Source organism: Pristis pectinata, chromosome 10 (genome assembly GCF_009764475.1).
Source record: "Pristis pectinata isolate sPriPec2 chromosome 10, sPriPec2.1.pri, whole genome shotgun sequence".
In the NCBI taxonomy this organism is placed as follows: domain Eukaryota; kingdom Metazoa; phylum Chordata; class Chondrichthyes; order Rhinopristiformes; family Pristidae; genus Pristis; species Pristis pectinata.
Window position 1 is genome coordinate 79,716,367 of NC_067414.1, and position 18,150 is coordinate 79,734,516.

General features: G+C 47.1%; 1 protein-coding gene across 1 annotated transcript in view; it reads left to right on the forward strand.

The window, feature by feature from the left end:
- Nucleotides 1–18,150, forward strand: part of fbxo25 (F-box protein 25) — a 69,064-nt gene that overhangs the window by 37,692 nt on the left and 13,222 nt on the right. The window contains exons 3-5 of the mRNA XM_052025437.1: nt 2,287–2,471; nt 3,907–4,089; nt 15,717–15,860. Coding sequence (XP_051881397.1) covers nt 2,287–2,471; nt 3,907–4,089; nt 15,717–15,860 — 512 coding nt within the window. The remainder of the gene's footprint in view (nt 1–2,286; nt 2,472–3,906; nt 4,090–15,716; nt 15,861–18,150) is intronic.

Sequence of the window (18,150 nt, forward strand, 5' to 3'; positions counted from 1 at the left end):
GACATCTCCTCTATATCTACTCCCCAGCACCTTAAACCTATGTCCTCTTGTGGCCACCATTTCAGCCCTGAAAAAGCCTCTGACTATCTACCCGATCAATACCTCTCATCATCTTATACACCTCTTATCGGGTCCCCCCCCCCCTCATCCTCCATCTCTCCAAGGAGAAAAGGCCGAGTTCCCTCAGCCTGCTTTCATAAGGCATGCTCTGTATTCCAGGCAGCATCCTTGTAAATCTCCTCTGTACCCTCTCTACGGCTTCCACATCCTTCCTGTAGTGCAGTGACCAGAAATGAGCACAATACTCCAAGTGGGGTCTGTCCAGGGACCTATATAGCTGCAACAATACCTCCCAGCTCCTAAATTCAATTCCCTGATTGATGAAGGACAATACACCATATGCCTTCTTAACCACAGAGTCAACCTGCGCAGCCGCTTTGAGCGTCCTATGGACTTGGACCCCAAGATCCCTCTGATCCTCCACACTGTCAAGAGTCCTACCATTAATACTATATTCTGCCAACATATCTGACCTACCAAAATGAACCACTTCACACTTATCTGGGTTGATAAAGATGCATACGATCCAGGGTAAATTACAAGTTTGGATTCAGAACTGGCTTACTCATGGAAGTCAGAGTAGGGGTGGAAGGCTGTTATTCTGGCTGAAGGTCCGTGACCAGTGGTGTTCAGCATGGATCGGTGCTGGGACCTCTGTTGTTTGTGATATATATCGATGATTTGAATGAATAGGTAGATGTGTGGATTAGCAAGTTTGTGGATGAAGATTGGTGGAGTTGTGGACAGTGTAAAAGACTATCAAAGAATACAGTGGGATATAGATAAGTTATAGATATGAGTAGGGAAGTGGCAGATGGAGTTTAATCTGGGCAAGTGTGAAATGTTGCACTTTGGGAGGTCAAATGAAAGGAGAAAGCCTACACTTAATGGTAGGCCCCTTAATAGCATTGAGGTACAGAGGGATCGTGGGGTCCGGGTCCATAGTTCACTGAAAATGGCTATGCAAGTGGATAAGTTGGTAAAGAAGGCATATGGAATTCTTGCCTTCATTGGTAGGTGTGTTGAGTACAAGAGTAAGGAAGTCATGCTGCAGCTATATAAATATTTAGTCCGACCACACTTGGAGTATTGTGTGCAGTTCTGGTCCCCCATTTTCAGAAGGATGTGGATGTTGTGGAAAACGTGCAGAAGAGGTTTACCAGAATGCTGCCTGGATTAGAGGGTATGAACTACAAAGACAGGTTGGACAAAGTTGGATTGTTCTCCTTTGAGTGTGGGAAGCTGAGGGGAGACCTGATAAATATTTTTAAAATTAAGAGAGGCATAGATAGTGTATGCAGTCAGAATCTGTTCCACAGGGTAGAAATGTCAAACACCAGAGGATGTGCTTTTGTTAGAGGGGCAAGCTTAAATGTGATGTGAATGCCAAGAGAGTGGTAGGTGCCTGGAATGGTTTACCAGGAGTAGTAGTGGAAGCAGGCAGTTTGGTGGAGTTTAAGGGGCTTTTAGATATACACATGAATATGAAGGGAATTGAGGGATATGGATGATAAACAGGAGGAGGACATTTAGTATAAATTGGCATCAAGATTAGTACAACATCGTGGGCTGAATGGCCTGTTCAGTGCTGTACTGTTCTATGTTCTTAAGACTTCAATCATTTTACTTGGCAATTGGATAACCAAAGCACACAACTTATTTTAATTTGGGATTCAAAAACTACTAGTAATACATGAAACTTTAAATCCAACACAAATGATTAGATGAGGGTTGTGAAATTGTGTGACATTCATGCTATTGTGAATAATTTGTTGCCAAAGAATAATTTTACAGTTTGGGACTCGATTACATCTTAGTTAAAATATTTGTACTGATCATAATGGGAGGGAGAGGCCTACCATTACATGGGAATCTTCACCTCCTCATTGGAATTGCATGGCAAAGCTGCACAAAAATCTAGTTCCAATGTGAAGTTCCTTTTTGGTGAGCAAGCTTCCTTGATTTTTTTCAGAAGGTGGCCCCTGAATTTAAAGTTTATTCCAAACTTGCAAGAGTTTTATAGCAACTTAGATTTTGGAAAGCTTCTACTGCAGGTAGAATTCAACAATTTAAGAAAAGAAATTGTACATCTCAATATTTACTTCAAACAAGCCCAAAGCTGAAAAGATGATTTGTAATTCTGATGTGCTTATTCAGTCTACTTAAATTCTACTCCATGTTTTAAATGATTGTGTGAGGATTGATATATGCTTTCTTGTGTTACAGTGATTGAGGACCAGCAGAATCCTCGACTAATCAAAAACCTTCTGCAGGATCTGGGTTCTGTACTTTGTATCCTGATCCGTGAGGTGGGAAGGTGTGTCCTTGTTGGGAATGTTAATATCTGGGTTTACCGTATGGAAACCATCCTGGACTGGCAACACCAGCTAAATAATCTGAAGATTACCAGGGTAGGAAGAAAAAAGTTGCTTTATTGGTTGCTACCTTCTATTTTGTTTTAACTTTATTGTTGATTAGGCAATCGTAGCTGATCAATATGAATAAAAGGGTTTGACTTATCTATAGTGCCCTAGTTTCTGTAGATGGGTAAAGTTTTCAACTTAATGACCACAACGAATTTGTTATATTTTGATTTTTCTTTTTGGAAATGTGTAATCATGTGCAGCTATGCACTATGTGGCTCATCTTGGCTGATATTATTTCAATAATTCTGATTCAAAGAAAAAAAATGCAGATTTTTGTTGGTATGGCATTAAGGATATCCTCAAAAGGGGGTTAAAGTTGTCACTTGCCAAACATTTTTATCCCCCCTGGAGTATCTGATTATCAATTTGGCACATTTTGGATGTTATCCCATCAAAACTATTGTTGCACCAAGATTTGTTGGACAGTGAATTTAATGGGTTGACTTTTGAAGAACTTAGCTAAAATTGTGCTAAATCTCCCAAAGTGGTTTTGTTTTTTGCAGGTTTGTTTGAAGCAGAGGGGGAGGGGAATAGGGGAGAGGAGAGGGAGGAATGGTGGTGGAAGGATAGAAGCGAAAGGAAGGGTGGGTAGGAAAGGATCTTAAAACCCCAAGAATGGGTGGATGAGATTTAAACGTAGGCTTTTTAAAATCCCAAAGCCACACTTACAGTTTTCAAGAGAACAAGCAATTGCTTTGCTCCCAGGAGGCAGATCATCTGTAGAATCTTGATGGGGCTGTCTAGATTTCTAATAGTGAGGCCAGTTTCTTGGGACTTGGAGTCCAGGCAGATGAAAAGTGCTGAAGGGTTGCCATTTAATTACCAATTGTTGCAGGCCATGAACACGACGCTATTACAGTGCCAGCGATCGGGGTTCAATTCCCGTCGCTGTCTGTAAGGAGTTTGTACGTTCTCCCGTGTCTGCGTGGGTTTCCTCTGGGTGCTCCGGTTTCTTCCTACATTGCAAAGACGTACGGGTAGGTTAACTTGGGTTTAAAATGGGCGGCGTGGACTCATTGGGCCGGAAGGGCCTGTTACCACGCTGTAAATAAAATTTAAAAAAAATTTTTAAAAATTTAAAAATGTTTCCTCCAGGCTCAAGTTTGGTCCAATTATCAAACACTAATTAGCTATAGTTTCCATCCCCTTGACCCCCTGCATAAAACTTGAATTCATTGACTTTTGCATCCTGGCTGCTTCCCCCTACTAGTAGAATGGCTGCTGAGAAAATGCAATGTCTTGAAGTTCATTTTTACCAGGACAGCTAGGTGCTGTTTTTTCCAAACTTTAAGTCTTACTCATTTTCAGGAGTTGTTACTGAATTGTGTTATAATTTTGGCAAGATTATAAAAGGTCCTGGAATATTTCAGTCCTACTTAGATGAAGCTAATGACACAATTGCTTTTTGTTGTATGTGCAGAGAATATGTAATGGTGTGACACTGAGTGACCTTCCACTTCACATGCAGAGAAGCATTCTGCACAGGTTTTCTGATGGCCTGGACATTATCAGCTTGGGACAGGTGACTTCCACTCTGCACATGCTCAGTGAAGACAGACATCTGTGGAAAAAGCTTTGCCAATACCACTTTGCAGAAAAGCAGGCAAGTGAAGTAGAATGTGGGTTAATAAAAAGCAGCCAGGTTATAAAGTGGAGTTAAATTTGTGGCCATTTACTTCTACAAAATATAAACTGGTACTGCCTTTCCTCATCCTGCCATGTGTTTGCCTAGTTTGCCTTTGTATATACTACTTGCCTCCCCATTATTTGCTGCAGTAAAGTTCCCAGACAGCAAGACTCCAACTTATTGTCATAGAACATAGAACAGTACAGCACAATACAGACCCTTTGGCCCACAAACCTCACCTAAGACTCTATAACCCCTTCCTCCCACATATCCCTCTATTTTAAATTCCTCCATATGCTTATCTTGTAATGTCTTGAATTTGACCAATGTACCTGCCTCCACCACCGCCCCAGGCAGCTCATTCCATGCCCCCACCACTCTCTGGGTAAAAAAAACCTTCCTCTGATATCTCCCCTGAACTTCCCACCCATTACTTTAAAGCCATGCCCTCTTGTATTGAGCACTGGTGCCCTGGCAGAGAGGCACTGGCTGTCCACTCTATCTGTTCCTCTCAATGTTTTGTACACCTCCTATCTTGTCTCCTCTCATCCTCCTTCTCTCCAAAGAGTAAAGCCCTAGCTCCCTTAGTCTCTCCTCATAATGCATACTCTCTGAACCAGGCAGCATCCTGGTAAACCTCTGCACCCTTTCCAACACTTCCACATCCTTCCTATAATGAGGCGACCAGAGTTGAACACAGTACTCCAAGTGTGGTCTAACCAGAGTTTTATAGAGCTGCGTCATTACCTCGCGGCTCTTAAGCTCGATCCCTCGATTTATGAAAGCTAACATCCCATAAGCTTTCTTAACTATCCTATCTACCTGTGAGGCAACTTTCAGGGATCTGTGGATATGGACCCCCAGATCCCTCTGCTCATCCACACTACCCAGGATCCTGCCATTGACTTTGTACTCTGCCTTTTGAGTTTGTCCTTCCAAAGTGTACCACCTCACACTTCTCCGGATTGAACTGCATCTGCCACTTGTCAGCCCAGCTCTACATCCTATCAATGTCCCTCTGCAATCTTTGACAATCCTCTACACTGTCCACAACACCACCAACCTTTGTGTCATCTGCAGACTTGCCAACCCACCCTTCTGCTGCCTCACCCAAGTCATTAATAAAAATCACGTAAAGCAGAGGTCCCAGAACTGATCCTTATGGGACACCGCTAGTCACAGCCCTCCAATCTGAATGCACTCACTCCCTCCACCACAACCCTCTGCTTTCTACAGGCAAGCCAATTCTGAATCCACATGGCCAAGCTTCCCTGAATCCCATGCCCTCTGACCTTCTGAAGAAGCCTCCCATGTGGAACCTTGTCAAATGCCTTACTAAAATCCAGGTAGACCACATCTACTGCACTACCCTCATCAATCTGTCTGGTCACCTCTTCGAAGAACCCTATCAGGCTTGTGAGATGTGATCTGCCCTTCAAAAAGCCATGCTGGCTGTCCCTGATTAGACCATGATTCTCCAAATGCCCATAGATCGTATCTCTAAGAATCCTGTACAATTTGTACAAGTTGATTGTCTGTACAATCGTTTGTTATTTAATACTTGAACAACCAGTTGTCCTAATACTGCTTGCTGAGGATCACTGCTATATGCAGTCTCCCATAGAGTTATACAACATGGAAACAGGCCCTTCAGTCTACCTTTTTCTTGCTGACCAAGTTGCCTACCTGAGCTAGTCCCATTTGCTTGCATTTGGCCCATGTACCTCTAAACCTTTCCCCTCCATGTATCTGTCCTAATGTCTTTTAAATATTGTAATTATACCTGCCTCCACTTTCTCTGGCAGGTCATTCCATATACCCACCACTTTCTACGTGGAAAAACCTGCCCTTTTGGTCCCCTTTTAAATCTTTCTCATCTCAACTTAAACATATGTGTTCTAGTTTTAGACTCCACTACTTTGGAGCAAAGACTGTGACCATCCAGCTTATCTGTGCCCTTCATCATTTTATAAACCTGGCCTCTACACTCTGGGGGGGGTGGGGGGGGGGGGGTGTGGGGGGTGTGGGGGGTGTGGGGGGTGTGGGGGGGGGGGGGGTGTGGGGGGGGGGGGGGGTGTGGGGGGGGGGTGTGGGGGGGGGGGGTGTGTGGGGGGGGGGTGTGTGGGGGGGGGGTGTGGGGGGGGGGTGTGTGGGGGGGGGGTGTGGGGGGGGGGGGGTGTGGGGGGGGTGTGTGGGGGGGGTGGGGGGGGGGGTGTGTGGGGGGGGTGTGTGGGGGGGGGTGTGTGGGGGGGGTGTGGGGGGGGGTGTGTGGGGGGGGTGGTGTGGGGGGGGGTGGGGGGGGGTGTGTGGGGGGGGGTGTGTGGGGGGGGGGGGTGGGGGGGGGTGTGTGGGGGGGGGTGGGGGGGGGGTGTGGGGGGGGGGTGTGTGGGGGGGGGTGGGGGGGGTGTGTGGGGGGGGGTGTGGGGGGGGGGTGTGTGTGGGGGGGGTGTGGGGGGGGTGTGTGTGTGTGGGGGGGGTGTGTGGGGGGGTGTGTGGTGGGGGTGTGACGGTGTGTGGTGGGGGGTGTGGTGGGGGGGTGTGTGGTGGGGTGTGGTGGGGGGGGTGTGGTGGGGGGGGTGTGGGGGGGGTGGGGGGGGTGTTGGGGGGGGGTGTGGGTGGGGGGGGTGTGGGGGGGGTGTGGTGTTGGGGGGTGTGGGGGTGGGGGGGGTGTTGGGGGTGGGGTGGGGGTTGTGGGGGGGGTGGGTGTGGGGGGTGGGGGTGGGGGGGTGTGGGTGGGGGTGGGGGTGTTGTTGGGGGTGGGGGGTGGGGTGGGTGTTGTGGGGGGTGGGGGGGTGTGGGGGGGGGTGTTTGTGGGGGTGGGGGTGGGGGGGGTGTTGTGGGGGGTGGGGGGTGTTGGGGGTGGGGGGGTGTTGGGGGGGGTGGTGTGTGGGGGGGGTGTTGTGGGTGGTGGGGGTGGGGGGGTGTGTGGGGGGGGTGTGGGGGGGGGGGGGGGGGGGGGGGGGGGGGGGTGGGGGGGGGGGGGGTGGGGGGGGGGTGGGGGGGGGGGGGGGGGGGGGGGGGGGGGGGGGGGGGGGGGGGGGGGGGTGGGGGGGGGGGGGGGGGGGGGGTGGGGGGGGGGGGGGGGGGGGGGGGGGTGGGGGGGGGGGGGGGGGGGGGTGGGGGGGGGGGGGGGGGGGGGGGGGGGGTGGGGGGGGGGGGGGGGGGGGGGGGGGGGGTGGGGGGGGGGGGGGGGGGGGGGGTGGGGGGGGGGGGGGGGGTGGGGGGGGGGGGGGGGGGGGTGGGGGGGGGGGGGGGGGGGGGTGGGGGGGGGGGGGGGGGGGGGGGGTGGGGGGGGGGGGGGGGGGGGGGGGGTGGGGGGGGGGGGGGGGGGGGGGGGGGGGGGGGGGGGGGGGGTGGGGGGGGGGGGGGGGTGGGGGGGGGGGGGGGGGGGGGGGGGGGTGGGGGGGGGGGGGGGGGGGGGGAAAAGACCAGTTTATCCAGTCTCTTCTTGTAACTCAAGACTTCCACTGCAGTCAACATCCTTGTGAATCTTTTCTGCACCCTTTCCACCCTAATGACGTCCATAGAACCATAGAACCATACAGCACAAAACAGGCCCTTCGGCCCACCATGTTGTGCCGTCCATCAAACCACCCTCACACTACCTAACCCCTTCCTCCCGCATATCCCCCCATCCCACACTCCTCCATATGCCTATCCAACAAGCTCTTGAACCTGTTCAATGTATCTGCCTCCACCACCACCCCAGGCAGTGCATTCCATGCACCAACCACTCTCTGGGTGAAAAACATCTCCCCTGAACCTCCCACCCATAACCTTAAAGCCATGCCCTCTCGTCTTGGGCATTAGTGCCCTGGGAAGGAGGCGCTGACTGTCTACTCTATCTATTCCTCTCAGTATTTTATATACCTCTATCATGTCTCCTCTCATCCTCCTCCTTTCTAGTGAATAAAGCCCTAGCACCTTAAGCCTCTCCTCATATTCAATACTCTCTAATCCAGGCAGCATCCTGGTAAATCTCCTCTGCACCCTCTCCAACGCCTCCATATCCTTCCTATAATGAGGCAACCAGAACTGAACACAGTACTCTAGTGTGGCCTAACTAGAGTTTTGTAAAGCTGCATCATCACCTCACGGCTCTTAAACTCAATCCTGCGATTTATGAAAGCCAACATCCCATTGGCTGCCTTAACTGCTCTTTCCACCTGGTGAGGCAACTTTCGATGAACTGTGAATATGAACCCCCAGATCCCTCTGCTCCTCCGCACTGCCAAGTACCTTGCCATTCACCCAGTACTCTCCCCTGGAGTTTGTCTTTCCAAAGTGTACCACCTCACACTTCTCTGGATTGAACTCCATCTGCCACTTGTCAGCCCAGCTCTGCATCCTATCAATATCCCTCTGTAAGCTCCGACAGCCCTCCACACTATCCACAACACCGCCTATCTTAGTGTCGTCCTCAAACTTACTAACCCAGCCCTCCACCCCCTCATCTAAGTCATCTGTAAATATCACAAAAAGAGGTCCCAGAACCGATCCCTGCCGGACACCACTAGTCACTACCTTCCAATCCGGAGGCACTCCTTCCACCACAACCCTCTGCTTTCTACATGCAAGCCAATTCCTAATCCACACAGCCAAGCTTCCTTGGATCCCTTGGCCTCTGACCTTCTGAAGAAGCCTACCATGAGGAACCTTATCAAATGCCTTACTAAAATCCATGTAAACCACATCCACCGCACTGCCCTCATCAATTTCCCTGGTCACCTCCTCAAAGAACTCTATCAGTCTTGAGAGGCAAGATCTTCCCTTCACAAAGCCATGCTGGCTGTCCCTAATCAGTCCATGATTCTCAAGGTGTTCGTAAATCCTATCCCTTAGAATCCTTTCTAACAGTTTACCCACCACAGACGTGAGACTCACCGGTCTATAATTCCCTGGCCTATCCCTATTACCTTTTTTGAACAAGGGGACAACATTCGCAACCCTCCAATCCTCTGGCACCATCCCCGTGGACAACGAGGACTCAAAGATCCTTACCAGCGGTTCAACAATCTCCTCCTCCCTAGCCTCTCAAAGCAGCCTGGGGAAAATCCCGTCAGGCCCCGGAGATTTATCTGTCTTAATATTATTTAACAACTTCAACACATCCTCTCTCTTGATATCTACAACCTCAAGAACATTACCCCTACCAGCACTCCCTTCCGCATCATCAAGACCCCTCTCCCTGGTGAATACCGAAGAGAAATACTCATTGAGAACTTCTCCCACTTCCGTCACCTCCAGGAAAATTCTCCCACCTTTGTCCTTAATAGGACCTACCTTTACCCTCGCCATCCTCCTACCCTTCACGTACTTGAAAAAGGCCTTGGGATTTTCCTTAACCCTACTAGCCAAAGCCTTTTCATGTCCCCTTCTAGCTCTCCTCAGCCCTTTCTTAAGTTCCTTCCTCGCTACCCTATATTCCTCACGGGCCCTGTCTGAACCTTGCTGCGTATACCTCACGTATGCTACCTTCTTCTCCCTAACAAGTCGTTCCACCTCTCTCGTCACCCACGGTTCCTTCACCCTGCTATTCTTTCTCTGCCTCACCGGGACATATTTATCCAACGTCCTGCATAAGATCCCTGAACATCGACCACATCTCCATGGTACATTTTCCTTCAAAAAGGACATCCCAATTTACAATCCCAAGTTCTCTCCTTATAGCCTCGTAGTTCGCCCTTCCCCAATTGAAAAACCTCTTGTCCTCACTGCACCTGTCCCTGTCCACGACAATTTTAAAGGTTATGGAGCAATGGTCACTGTCCCCCAAATGCTCACCCACCAATAGACGTCCTTTCTATAGCATGGGAAGCAGAATTACACACAATACTCCAAGTGTGGTCTGCCAATGTCTTGTACAGCTGTAACATGACATTGCAGCTTTTGTACTCAATGCCATGGCTGATGAAGGCAAGCATGCCAAGTGCCACCTTGACCTCCCTGAATTGCCACTTTCGGGAACTATGTACTTGTATCCCCTAGTCTCTCTGTTCTGCAACACTGTTCTGGGGCCCTGCCATTCACTGCATTAGTCCTACCCTGGTTTAACTTCCCAATATGTAACACTTATTCAAGGAGGGGAGTAGGGATAGCCCAGGAAATTATAGACCGCTGAGTCTTACCTCAGTGGTTGGTAAGCTGATGGAGAAGATCCTGAGAGGCAGGATTTATGAACATTTGGAGAGGTATAATATGATTTAGGAATAGTCAGCATGGCTTTGTTAGGGGCAGGTCCTGCCTTACGAGCCTGATTGAATTTTTTGAGGATGTGACTAAGCACATCAATGAAGGGAGAGCAGTAGATGTAGTGTATATGGATTTCAGCAAGGCCTTTGATAAGGTACCCCATGCGAGGCTTATGGAGAAGGTAAGGAGACATGGGATCCAAGGGGACATTGCAGTGTGGATCCAGAACTGGCTGGCTCACAGAAGGCAAAGAGTGGTTGTTGAAGGTTCATATTCTGAGTGGAGGTCGGTGACCAGTGGTGTACCTTGGGGATCTGTACTGGGACCCTTACTATTTGTAATTTTTATAAATGACCTGGATGAGGAAGTGGAGGGGTGGGTTAGTAAGTTTGTGGATGACACGAAGGTTGGGGGTGTTGTGGATAGTTTGGAGGGCTGTCAGAGTTTACAGAGGGACATAGATAGGATGCAGAGTTGGGCTGAGAAGTGGCAGATGCAGTTCAACCCAGATAAGTGAAGTGGTTCACTTTGGTAGGTCAAATATGTTGGCGGAATATAGTATTAATGGTAGGACTCTTGGCAGTGTGGAGGATCAGAGGGATCTTGGGGTCCGAATCTATAGGATGCTCAAAGCGGCTGCGCAGGTTGACTCTGTGGTTAAGAAGGCATATGGCGTATTGTCCTTCAATCGGGGAATTGAATTTAGGAGCCGTGAGGTATTGTTGCAGCTATATAAGTCCCTGGTCAGACCCCACTTGGAGTATTGTGCTCAGTTCTGGTCGCCTCACTACAGGAAAGATGTGGAAGCCATAGAGAGGGTGCAGAGGAGATTTACAAGGATGCTGCCTGGAATGCGGAACATGCCTTATGAAAGCAGGTTGAGGGAACTCTGCCTTTTCTCCTTGGAGAGACGGAGGATGAGGGGGGACCTGATTGAGGTGTATAAGATGATGAGAGGTATTGATAGGGTAGATAGTCAGAGGCTTTTCCCCAGGGCTGAACTGGTGGCCACAAGAGGACATGGGTTTAAGGTGCTGGGGAGTAGATATAGAGGAGATGTCAGGGGTAAGTTTTTTTTTTACTCAGAGTGGTGAGTGCATGGAATGGGCTGCCGGAAACGGTGGTGGAGGCAGATACGATAGGGTCTTTTAAGAGACTGTTGGATAGGTACATGGAGCTGAGTGAAATAGAGGGCTGTGGGTAAGCCTAGTAATTTCTAGGGTGGGGACATGTTCGGCACAGCTTTGTGGGCCGAAGGGCCTGAATTATGCTGTAGTTTTTCTATGTTCTACTTGACACTTGTCAGAGTTAAATGCTGTTTGCTACTTTCCCAGCTGATCTAGATCCTGTTGTAGAATAGAACAGCACAGCGCAGGAACAGGCCCTTCGGCCCATAATGTTGTGCCGAACTAATTAAATTAGTAATCAAATTAAACTAAACTAATCCCTTCTGCCCACACAATGTCCATATCCCTCCATTTCCTGCAAATTCATGTGCCTATCTAAGGGCCTCTTGAACGCCCCTATTGTACTTGCCTCCACCACCTCCCCAGGCTGCGCCTTCCCAGGCACCCACTCGTCTCCTTTGAACTTTCCCCTCTCACCTTAAATGCATGCCCTCTGGTATTTGATATCTCATCCCTCAGAAAAAGATATTGGATGTCTATTCTATCTCTGTCTCATAATCTTATAAACCTCTATTAGATTTCTCTTCAGCCTCTGCCACTCCAGAGAAAACAACCCAAGTTTGTCCAACCTCTCCTTTAGAGCACCTACCCTCTAATTCAGACAGCATCCTGGTAAACCTCTTCTGCACCCTTTCCAAAGCCTCGACATCCTTCCTATAATGAGGTGACCAGAACTGAATGCAATATTCCAGATGTGGCCTAACTAGAGTTTTATAAAGCTGCAGCATAACTTCCTGACTCTTGAACTCAATGCCTTGACTAATAAAGGCAAGCATGCCATATGCTGCCTTTACCACCCTATCAACCTGTATAGCCACTTTTGTAATCTTCGATACCTTTCTTCACTGCCCACTATACCACTAATTTTGGTGTCATCTGCAAACTTACTAATCATGCTACCTACATTCTCATCCAAGTCATTAATATGGATGACGACAGGAGACCTTGTGGCATACCCCTGGTCACAGGTCTTCAATCTGAAAAATGACACTCTACTATCACTCTCTGACTCCTTCCAGTTTTTAAAAAAAACTATTCCCTATTGTATTTTTCTTTTTGTCCCTTAACTAATTTTGTATTTGCACCACCACCATTTAGTCCAATAGCATTAAACTTTGCTCCTGTTTTATTGTGTGTTATTTGCTATCTTCATCTTGGGTTTTTACTATATCGGACCAATCAAATATCATTACTCTTGCACATATGCAAAATTTGGTCTAATTAAAGAAAGTTAGCATGCATGAGGTTTGGAAAACTGAGAACAATTAAATTAATTGTGAACTCTTAGTAGAGATGCATTCTGATTCTTTATCCATTATTTATTGATTTCTCATTTTACAGGCTGTCCCCAGGTTATGAACACCCAATTTGTGTACACCTGTGCACATGAGCAAGCTCCTAGAATATTATTAAATTCAAAAGTCTGACGTGCATTCGTTCCTACAAATGGCAGAACTAGTTTCCTCCCTCCACTTTTTGTAACTGTTCTTTATCATCAGTCTTGTGTGCTTTTTATGCCATTTGTTACAGTACTGTGGAAGTACTGTGTATTTTCCAACTTGTACCCAAATCAACTTATGAGCATCTGGATTTTTTAAAAAAAAACTAGGAACCCATTTGTAACCTGGGGACAGTCTGCAAATGCAGAGCAATGGCAAACTGTTCCTGTTGAATCCTGGCATTTTTATTCACTTGGTATTCTCCAGTGTTCCCCATAGGCCTACAAAGATTGAAAAACTTCAAAATAATACCAATTTTATGAACTATTTAGTTGGATAAACATAATTTGAAAATTGCCCACCAAAAGTTTTATAAATCATGACAAAAATATGATTAAGGAATTGGTCTATAATATCATAATTGCTCATAATAGCACAACAGAATTTACTAGAAATGGAGACACAAGACTGCTGACGCTGGAATCTGGAGCAACAAACAGTTAGCTGGAAGAACTCGGCAGGTTGAGCAGCGTCAGTGGGAGGAAAGGAGTTGTTGACGTTTCGGGTGGAAACCCTGCATCAGGACTGAGAGTGGAGAGGCGAGATGGCCTGTATAAAGGGGAGTGGCGAGAAGGGATTCCAAGATGATTGGTGGACTGAGGAAGGGTGTAAGATGACAGGTAGGGGAGGTGAGCGGGGGGTGGAGTTGGAAGACTGTGGCAGGTGAATGATAGATGGAGGCAGACAAAGCTAGAGAGGAAAAATACAAAAACAACAGATGGAGCAAGGTGGGGGGAGGGGAGTGTGTAGCAGCAGAAAGGAAGCCACACTTCCTGAAAAAGGAGGACATTTCAGATGTCCTGAAACAAAGCCTCGTCTTGAGAGCAGATGTGGCAAAGATGAGGAAACTGGGAGAAAGGAATGGCATCCTTGCAAGAAACAGGGTCTAAGTAGTTGTGGGAGCTGGTGAGTTTATCGTAAATATCAGTGGATAGTTCGTCTCCTGAGATGGAGACAGAGATCTAGAAAAGGGAGAGAAGTGTCAGAAATGGTCCACGTGAATTTGAGAGCAGCGTGGAAGTTGGTGGCGAAGGTGATAAAATTGAGTTCTGCATGGGTGCAAGAAGCAGCACCAATGGAGTATTCAATGTAATGGGGAAAGAGTTGGGGAGTGGTACTGGAGAAGGTTTGGAACAGGGACTGTTCCACGTAGCCAACAAAAAGGCAGGCATAGCTGGGGCCCATTCTCCCTTCTCTTGCCCCACTGAACTTATCTCCTCATACCTTGACTCCATCCTGTCTCCCCATGTCCAGTCACTTCCCACCTACATTCATGACATTTTGCATGCCCTCCACTATTTGGACAACTTCCAATTCACTGGCCCCCAATGCCTAATCTTCACTATGGATGTCCAGTTTTATACACCTCCATCCCCCATCAGGAAGGTCTAAAAGCCCTCCTGGTTCTTTCTACAACCAAGATTAAACCAGTTCCCCTCCACCAACACTCTCCTCTTGGCTGAACTTGTTCTTACCTTAAACAACTTCCCTTTGACTCTTCTCACTTTCTACAAGTCAAAGGTATAGCCATGGGCTCCAGTTATGGTTGTCTGTTTGTTGGCTTCATGGAACAGCCCCTGTTCCAAACCTTTTCCAGTACCACTCCCCAACTCTTTCCCCTGTTACATTGATGACTGCATTGGTGCTGTTTCTTGCACCCGTGCAGAACTCCAATTTTATCACCTTTGCCACCAACTTCCACCCTGCTCTCAGATTCATGTGGACCATTTCTGACACTTGTGTCCCCTTTTTTTTTTAAGACCTTACTGTCTCCACCTCAGGAGACAAACCTCTCCCTTCTCTAATGGTTCCCATTTCTTACCACCTTTACTTATCAGTACCGGCTCTGGTAGCACTTTGTGTTCATGTTTGTCTCCCTCCAGCAGCTGTGTCCCATCTACACACTCCCCTCACCCCACCTTGCTCCATTTTTTTTCCTTTTACTCTCTCTTTTTGTCTGTCTCCATTTATCTCCCTGCCACAGTCTTCCAACTCCACCCCTGCTCACCTCCCCTATCTGGATCTGCCTGCCTGTCATCTTACACCCCTCCTCAGTCCACCAAACACCTCAGAATCCTTTCGCGACACTCCCCTTCTCTCTCTGCTGGCCATCTCACCTCTCCACTCTCTCTCCTGATGCAGGGTCTCGACCTGAAACGTTGACAATTCCTTTCTCCCACAGATGCTGCTCGACCTGCTTAATTCCTCCAGCAGATTGTTTGTTACTAGAAACTGAGCTAAATCTCTGTTGATACCAGAAGTAAAGGATTGTAACAGAATTACATCACCACTCTATCTCACAATGTTGCTGGAATGATACAACTAAACAACAGTTGCTTGCTGAACACTTTGGAGCATGTGTAAGGCACAGGAATTTATCCTTGTTTTATTTCCTTGGCCCATGAGTTTCTGAAAGTAATGTCATGAGATTCTTGTGGAGGTTGCATAACATTGAAGAACTAAGGAAGCAGTTAATGCATACATATGAGCCTGATGTATTGTGGAATCAAGCAATTAAAGAGATAAACTAGGCTATCAAAGTATCTTCCTCCTGATCTCTTCTTTATGTACTTGAATTTGCAATTTCAGTATCGTCTTGTTCCATTACACGTTGTGACATTATTATTATATTAATTTTCTCAATATCCTCTGAATCCTGAATAATTTTACTTGGAGCAAAATAGTGGAAGCTGAGTCATGTCAAATTTTGCATCTGTTATTCTAGTTTTGCAGACACTTGATTTTGACTGAGAACGGTTGTGTTGACTGGAAGCTGATGTATTTCACACTTCAGAAGTACTGTCCAAAAAAAGAGCAATATGGAGATGTTCTTCAGTTCTGTCGCCATTGCAGTATTTTGTTCTGGAAGGTAATGGGCATTATTGTCAACTTTTCCTGAATCTTTTGCTTTTTTTTTTTCTAATGTTGTAGTACTTAAATAAGTTGAGTTTAATATGGAGAAATCCATTTCAATTTCTAATAGGAGCTCCATTTAGTTATTTTAGATTCCAGTGGCTAACTGCTAATCAGCCTTGGAGGATGCTTGCATGATTATTATTGCATTTTATGATATTATTGTGTGAAAATATCCATGTTTGTAGATGTGTGATCAAGAAGCATCACTTTATATATCATTGGACTTGATTTGGATCGTGGCACTAACTGAAATGTATTGATTAAGGCTCTTTGTACAGTGGTTCATGCACTTGAAGAGCAGAAAGTGAAGGAATGAGGGCTAGCAAACTTTAATCTTTGTGCTACTGAAACTGAAAGGTAACCCAGATGATTGGAGAAATATTCTGGGACAGTGGGACCAGCTTATGACCAGGAGAACCTACAAGATGACTTTAAGATAGTAGCAGTCATAGAGTATGGAAACAGGCTCTTCAGCCCAACTGGTTCATGCTGACCAAGATGCCCATCCAAGCTATGTACCTTTCTGACTGTCTTTTAAAAGTTGTTATTGTACCTGCCTCAACCACTTTCTCTGGCAGCTCATTCCACATATATACCACCCTTGTGTGTGTATATATATAGAAAAAAGTTGCCCCTCAACTTTTTTTTTCCCCTCTCATATTGAACCTATGCCCTTTAGTTCTTGATTCCCCAACTCAGGGTGAATGTACTCAATCTTTTTCCCAGTCTATGCCCCTCATGATTTTGTGATCACCTCCGTCTCCTACACTCTAAGGAACAAAGTCCGAGCCTGTCCAACTTCTCCCTATAACCTCTAAGTCCTATAGCCTTATAACCTTCTCCCTATAAGTCCTGGCAGCATCCTTGTAAATCTTTTCTGTGCTCTTTCCAGCTTAGTAACATCTCTGCTATAGTAGGGCAACCAAAACTGAACACAATACGCCAAGTGTGACCTCACCAATTCCTGTACAACTGCACCATGACCTTCAAACATTTATGCTCAATGCCCTGACTTATGAAGGCCAGCGTGCCAAAAGCCATCTTCACCACCCTGTCTACCTGTGACTCCACTTTCAGTGAACCATGTAGATGTATTCCAAGGTCCTCCTGTTCTACAACACTCCACAGGGCTCTGCCATTGACCGTGAAAGTCATTTGACTTTCCAAAATGCAACACCTCACACTTGTATCCAAATTAAACTCCATTTCTCATTCCTCCACCCACTTACTCAGCTGAGCAAGATCCCCCTGTAATTTCTGATGACCTTCTTCATTGTCCATTATATCACTTCATGTCATTTGCAAACTTACTAACCATGCCTTGTACATTCTTATCTGAATCGTTGATATAGATGACAAAAAACAATGGGCCAGGCACTGATCCCTGAGGCACACCACTAGTCACAGGCCTCCAGTCCAAGAAACAACCTTCCACCATCACCTTCTGCTTTCCACCATCAAACCAATTGTGTATCATCATTAGCCATCTCCCTGGATTCCATGCGATCTTGCCTTCCAGAGCAACCTACCATGTGGAACTTTATCAAAGCCCTCATTGAAGTCCACATAAACTATGTCTGCTGCTCTTCCCTCATCAACTTTATTGGGCACATCATCAAAAAACTCAATCAAGTTCGTAAGACATGATCCCCATGCACAAAGCCATGCTGACTATCCCTAATTAACCCGTCTTCCCAGATATACGTATATCTGATCACTCAGAATCCTCTCCAGTAACTTGCCTACAACAGATGTTCAACTTACTAGTCTATAGTTGCCAAGTTTTTCTTTGCCACCCTTCTTAAACAAAGGCACAACATTTGCTACCCTTCAGTCTGCCAGCACCTCACCTGTGGTTAATGATGAATCAAATATCTCGGCCAGGGCTCCCACAATTTCTTCTCTAGCTTCCCACAGTGTTCTTGGATATACCTGGTCAGGCCCTGAAGATTTGTCTACCTTTATACCTTTTAAGACATCCAGCACCACCTCCACTAATGTGGACTATCCCCAAGACCTCCCCATTTACTTTTCCTAATTCCAAAGTCGTCTTGTCTTTCTCCATGGTAAAGACTGAGGAGAAATATTCACGAATTTGCCCATCTCTTGCTGCTCCACACAAAGGTGTCCCCTTTGGTCTTTGAGGGGCCCTATTCTCTCTCTAGTGAGTGGGCAAGGGTCTGGTAGATGGAGTACAATATTGATAAATGTGAGGTCATCCACTTTGGAAGGAAAAATAGAAG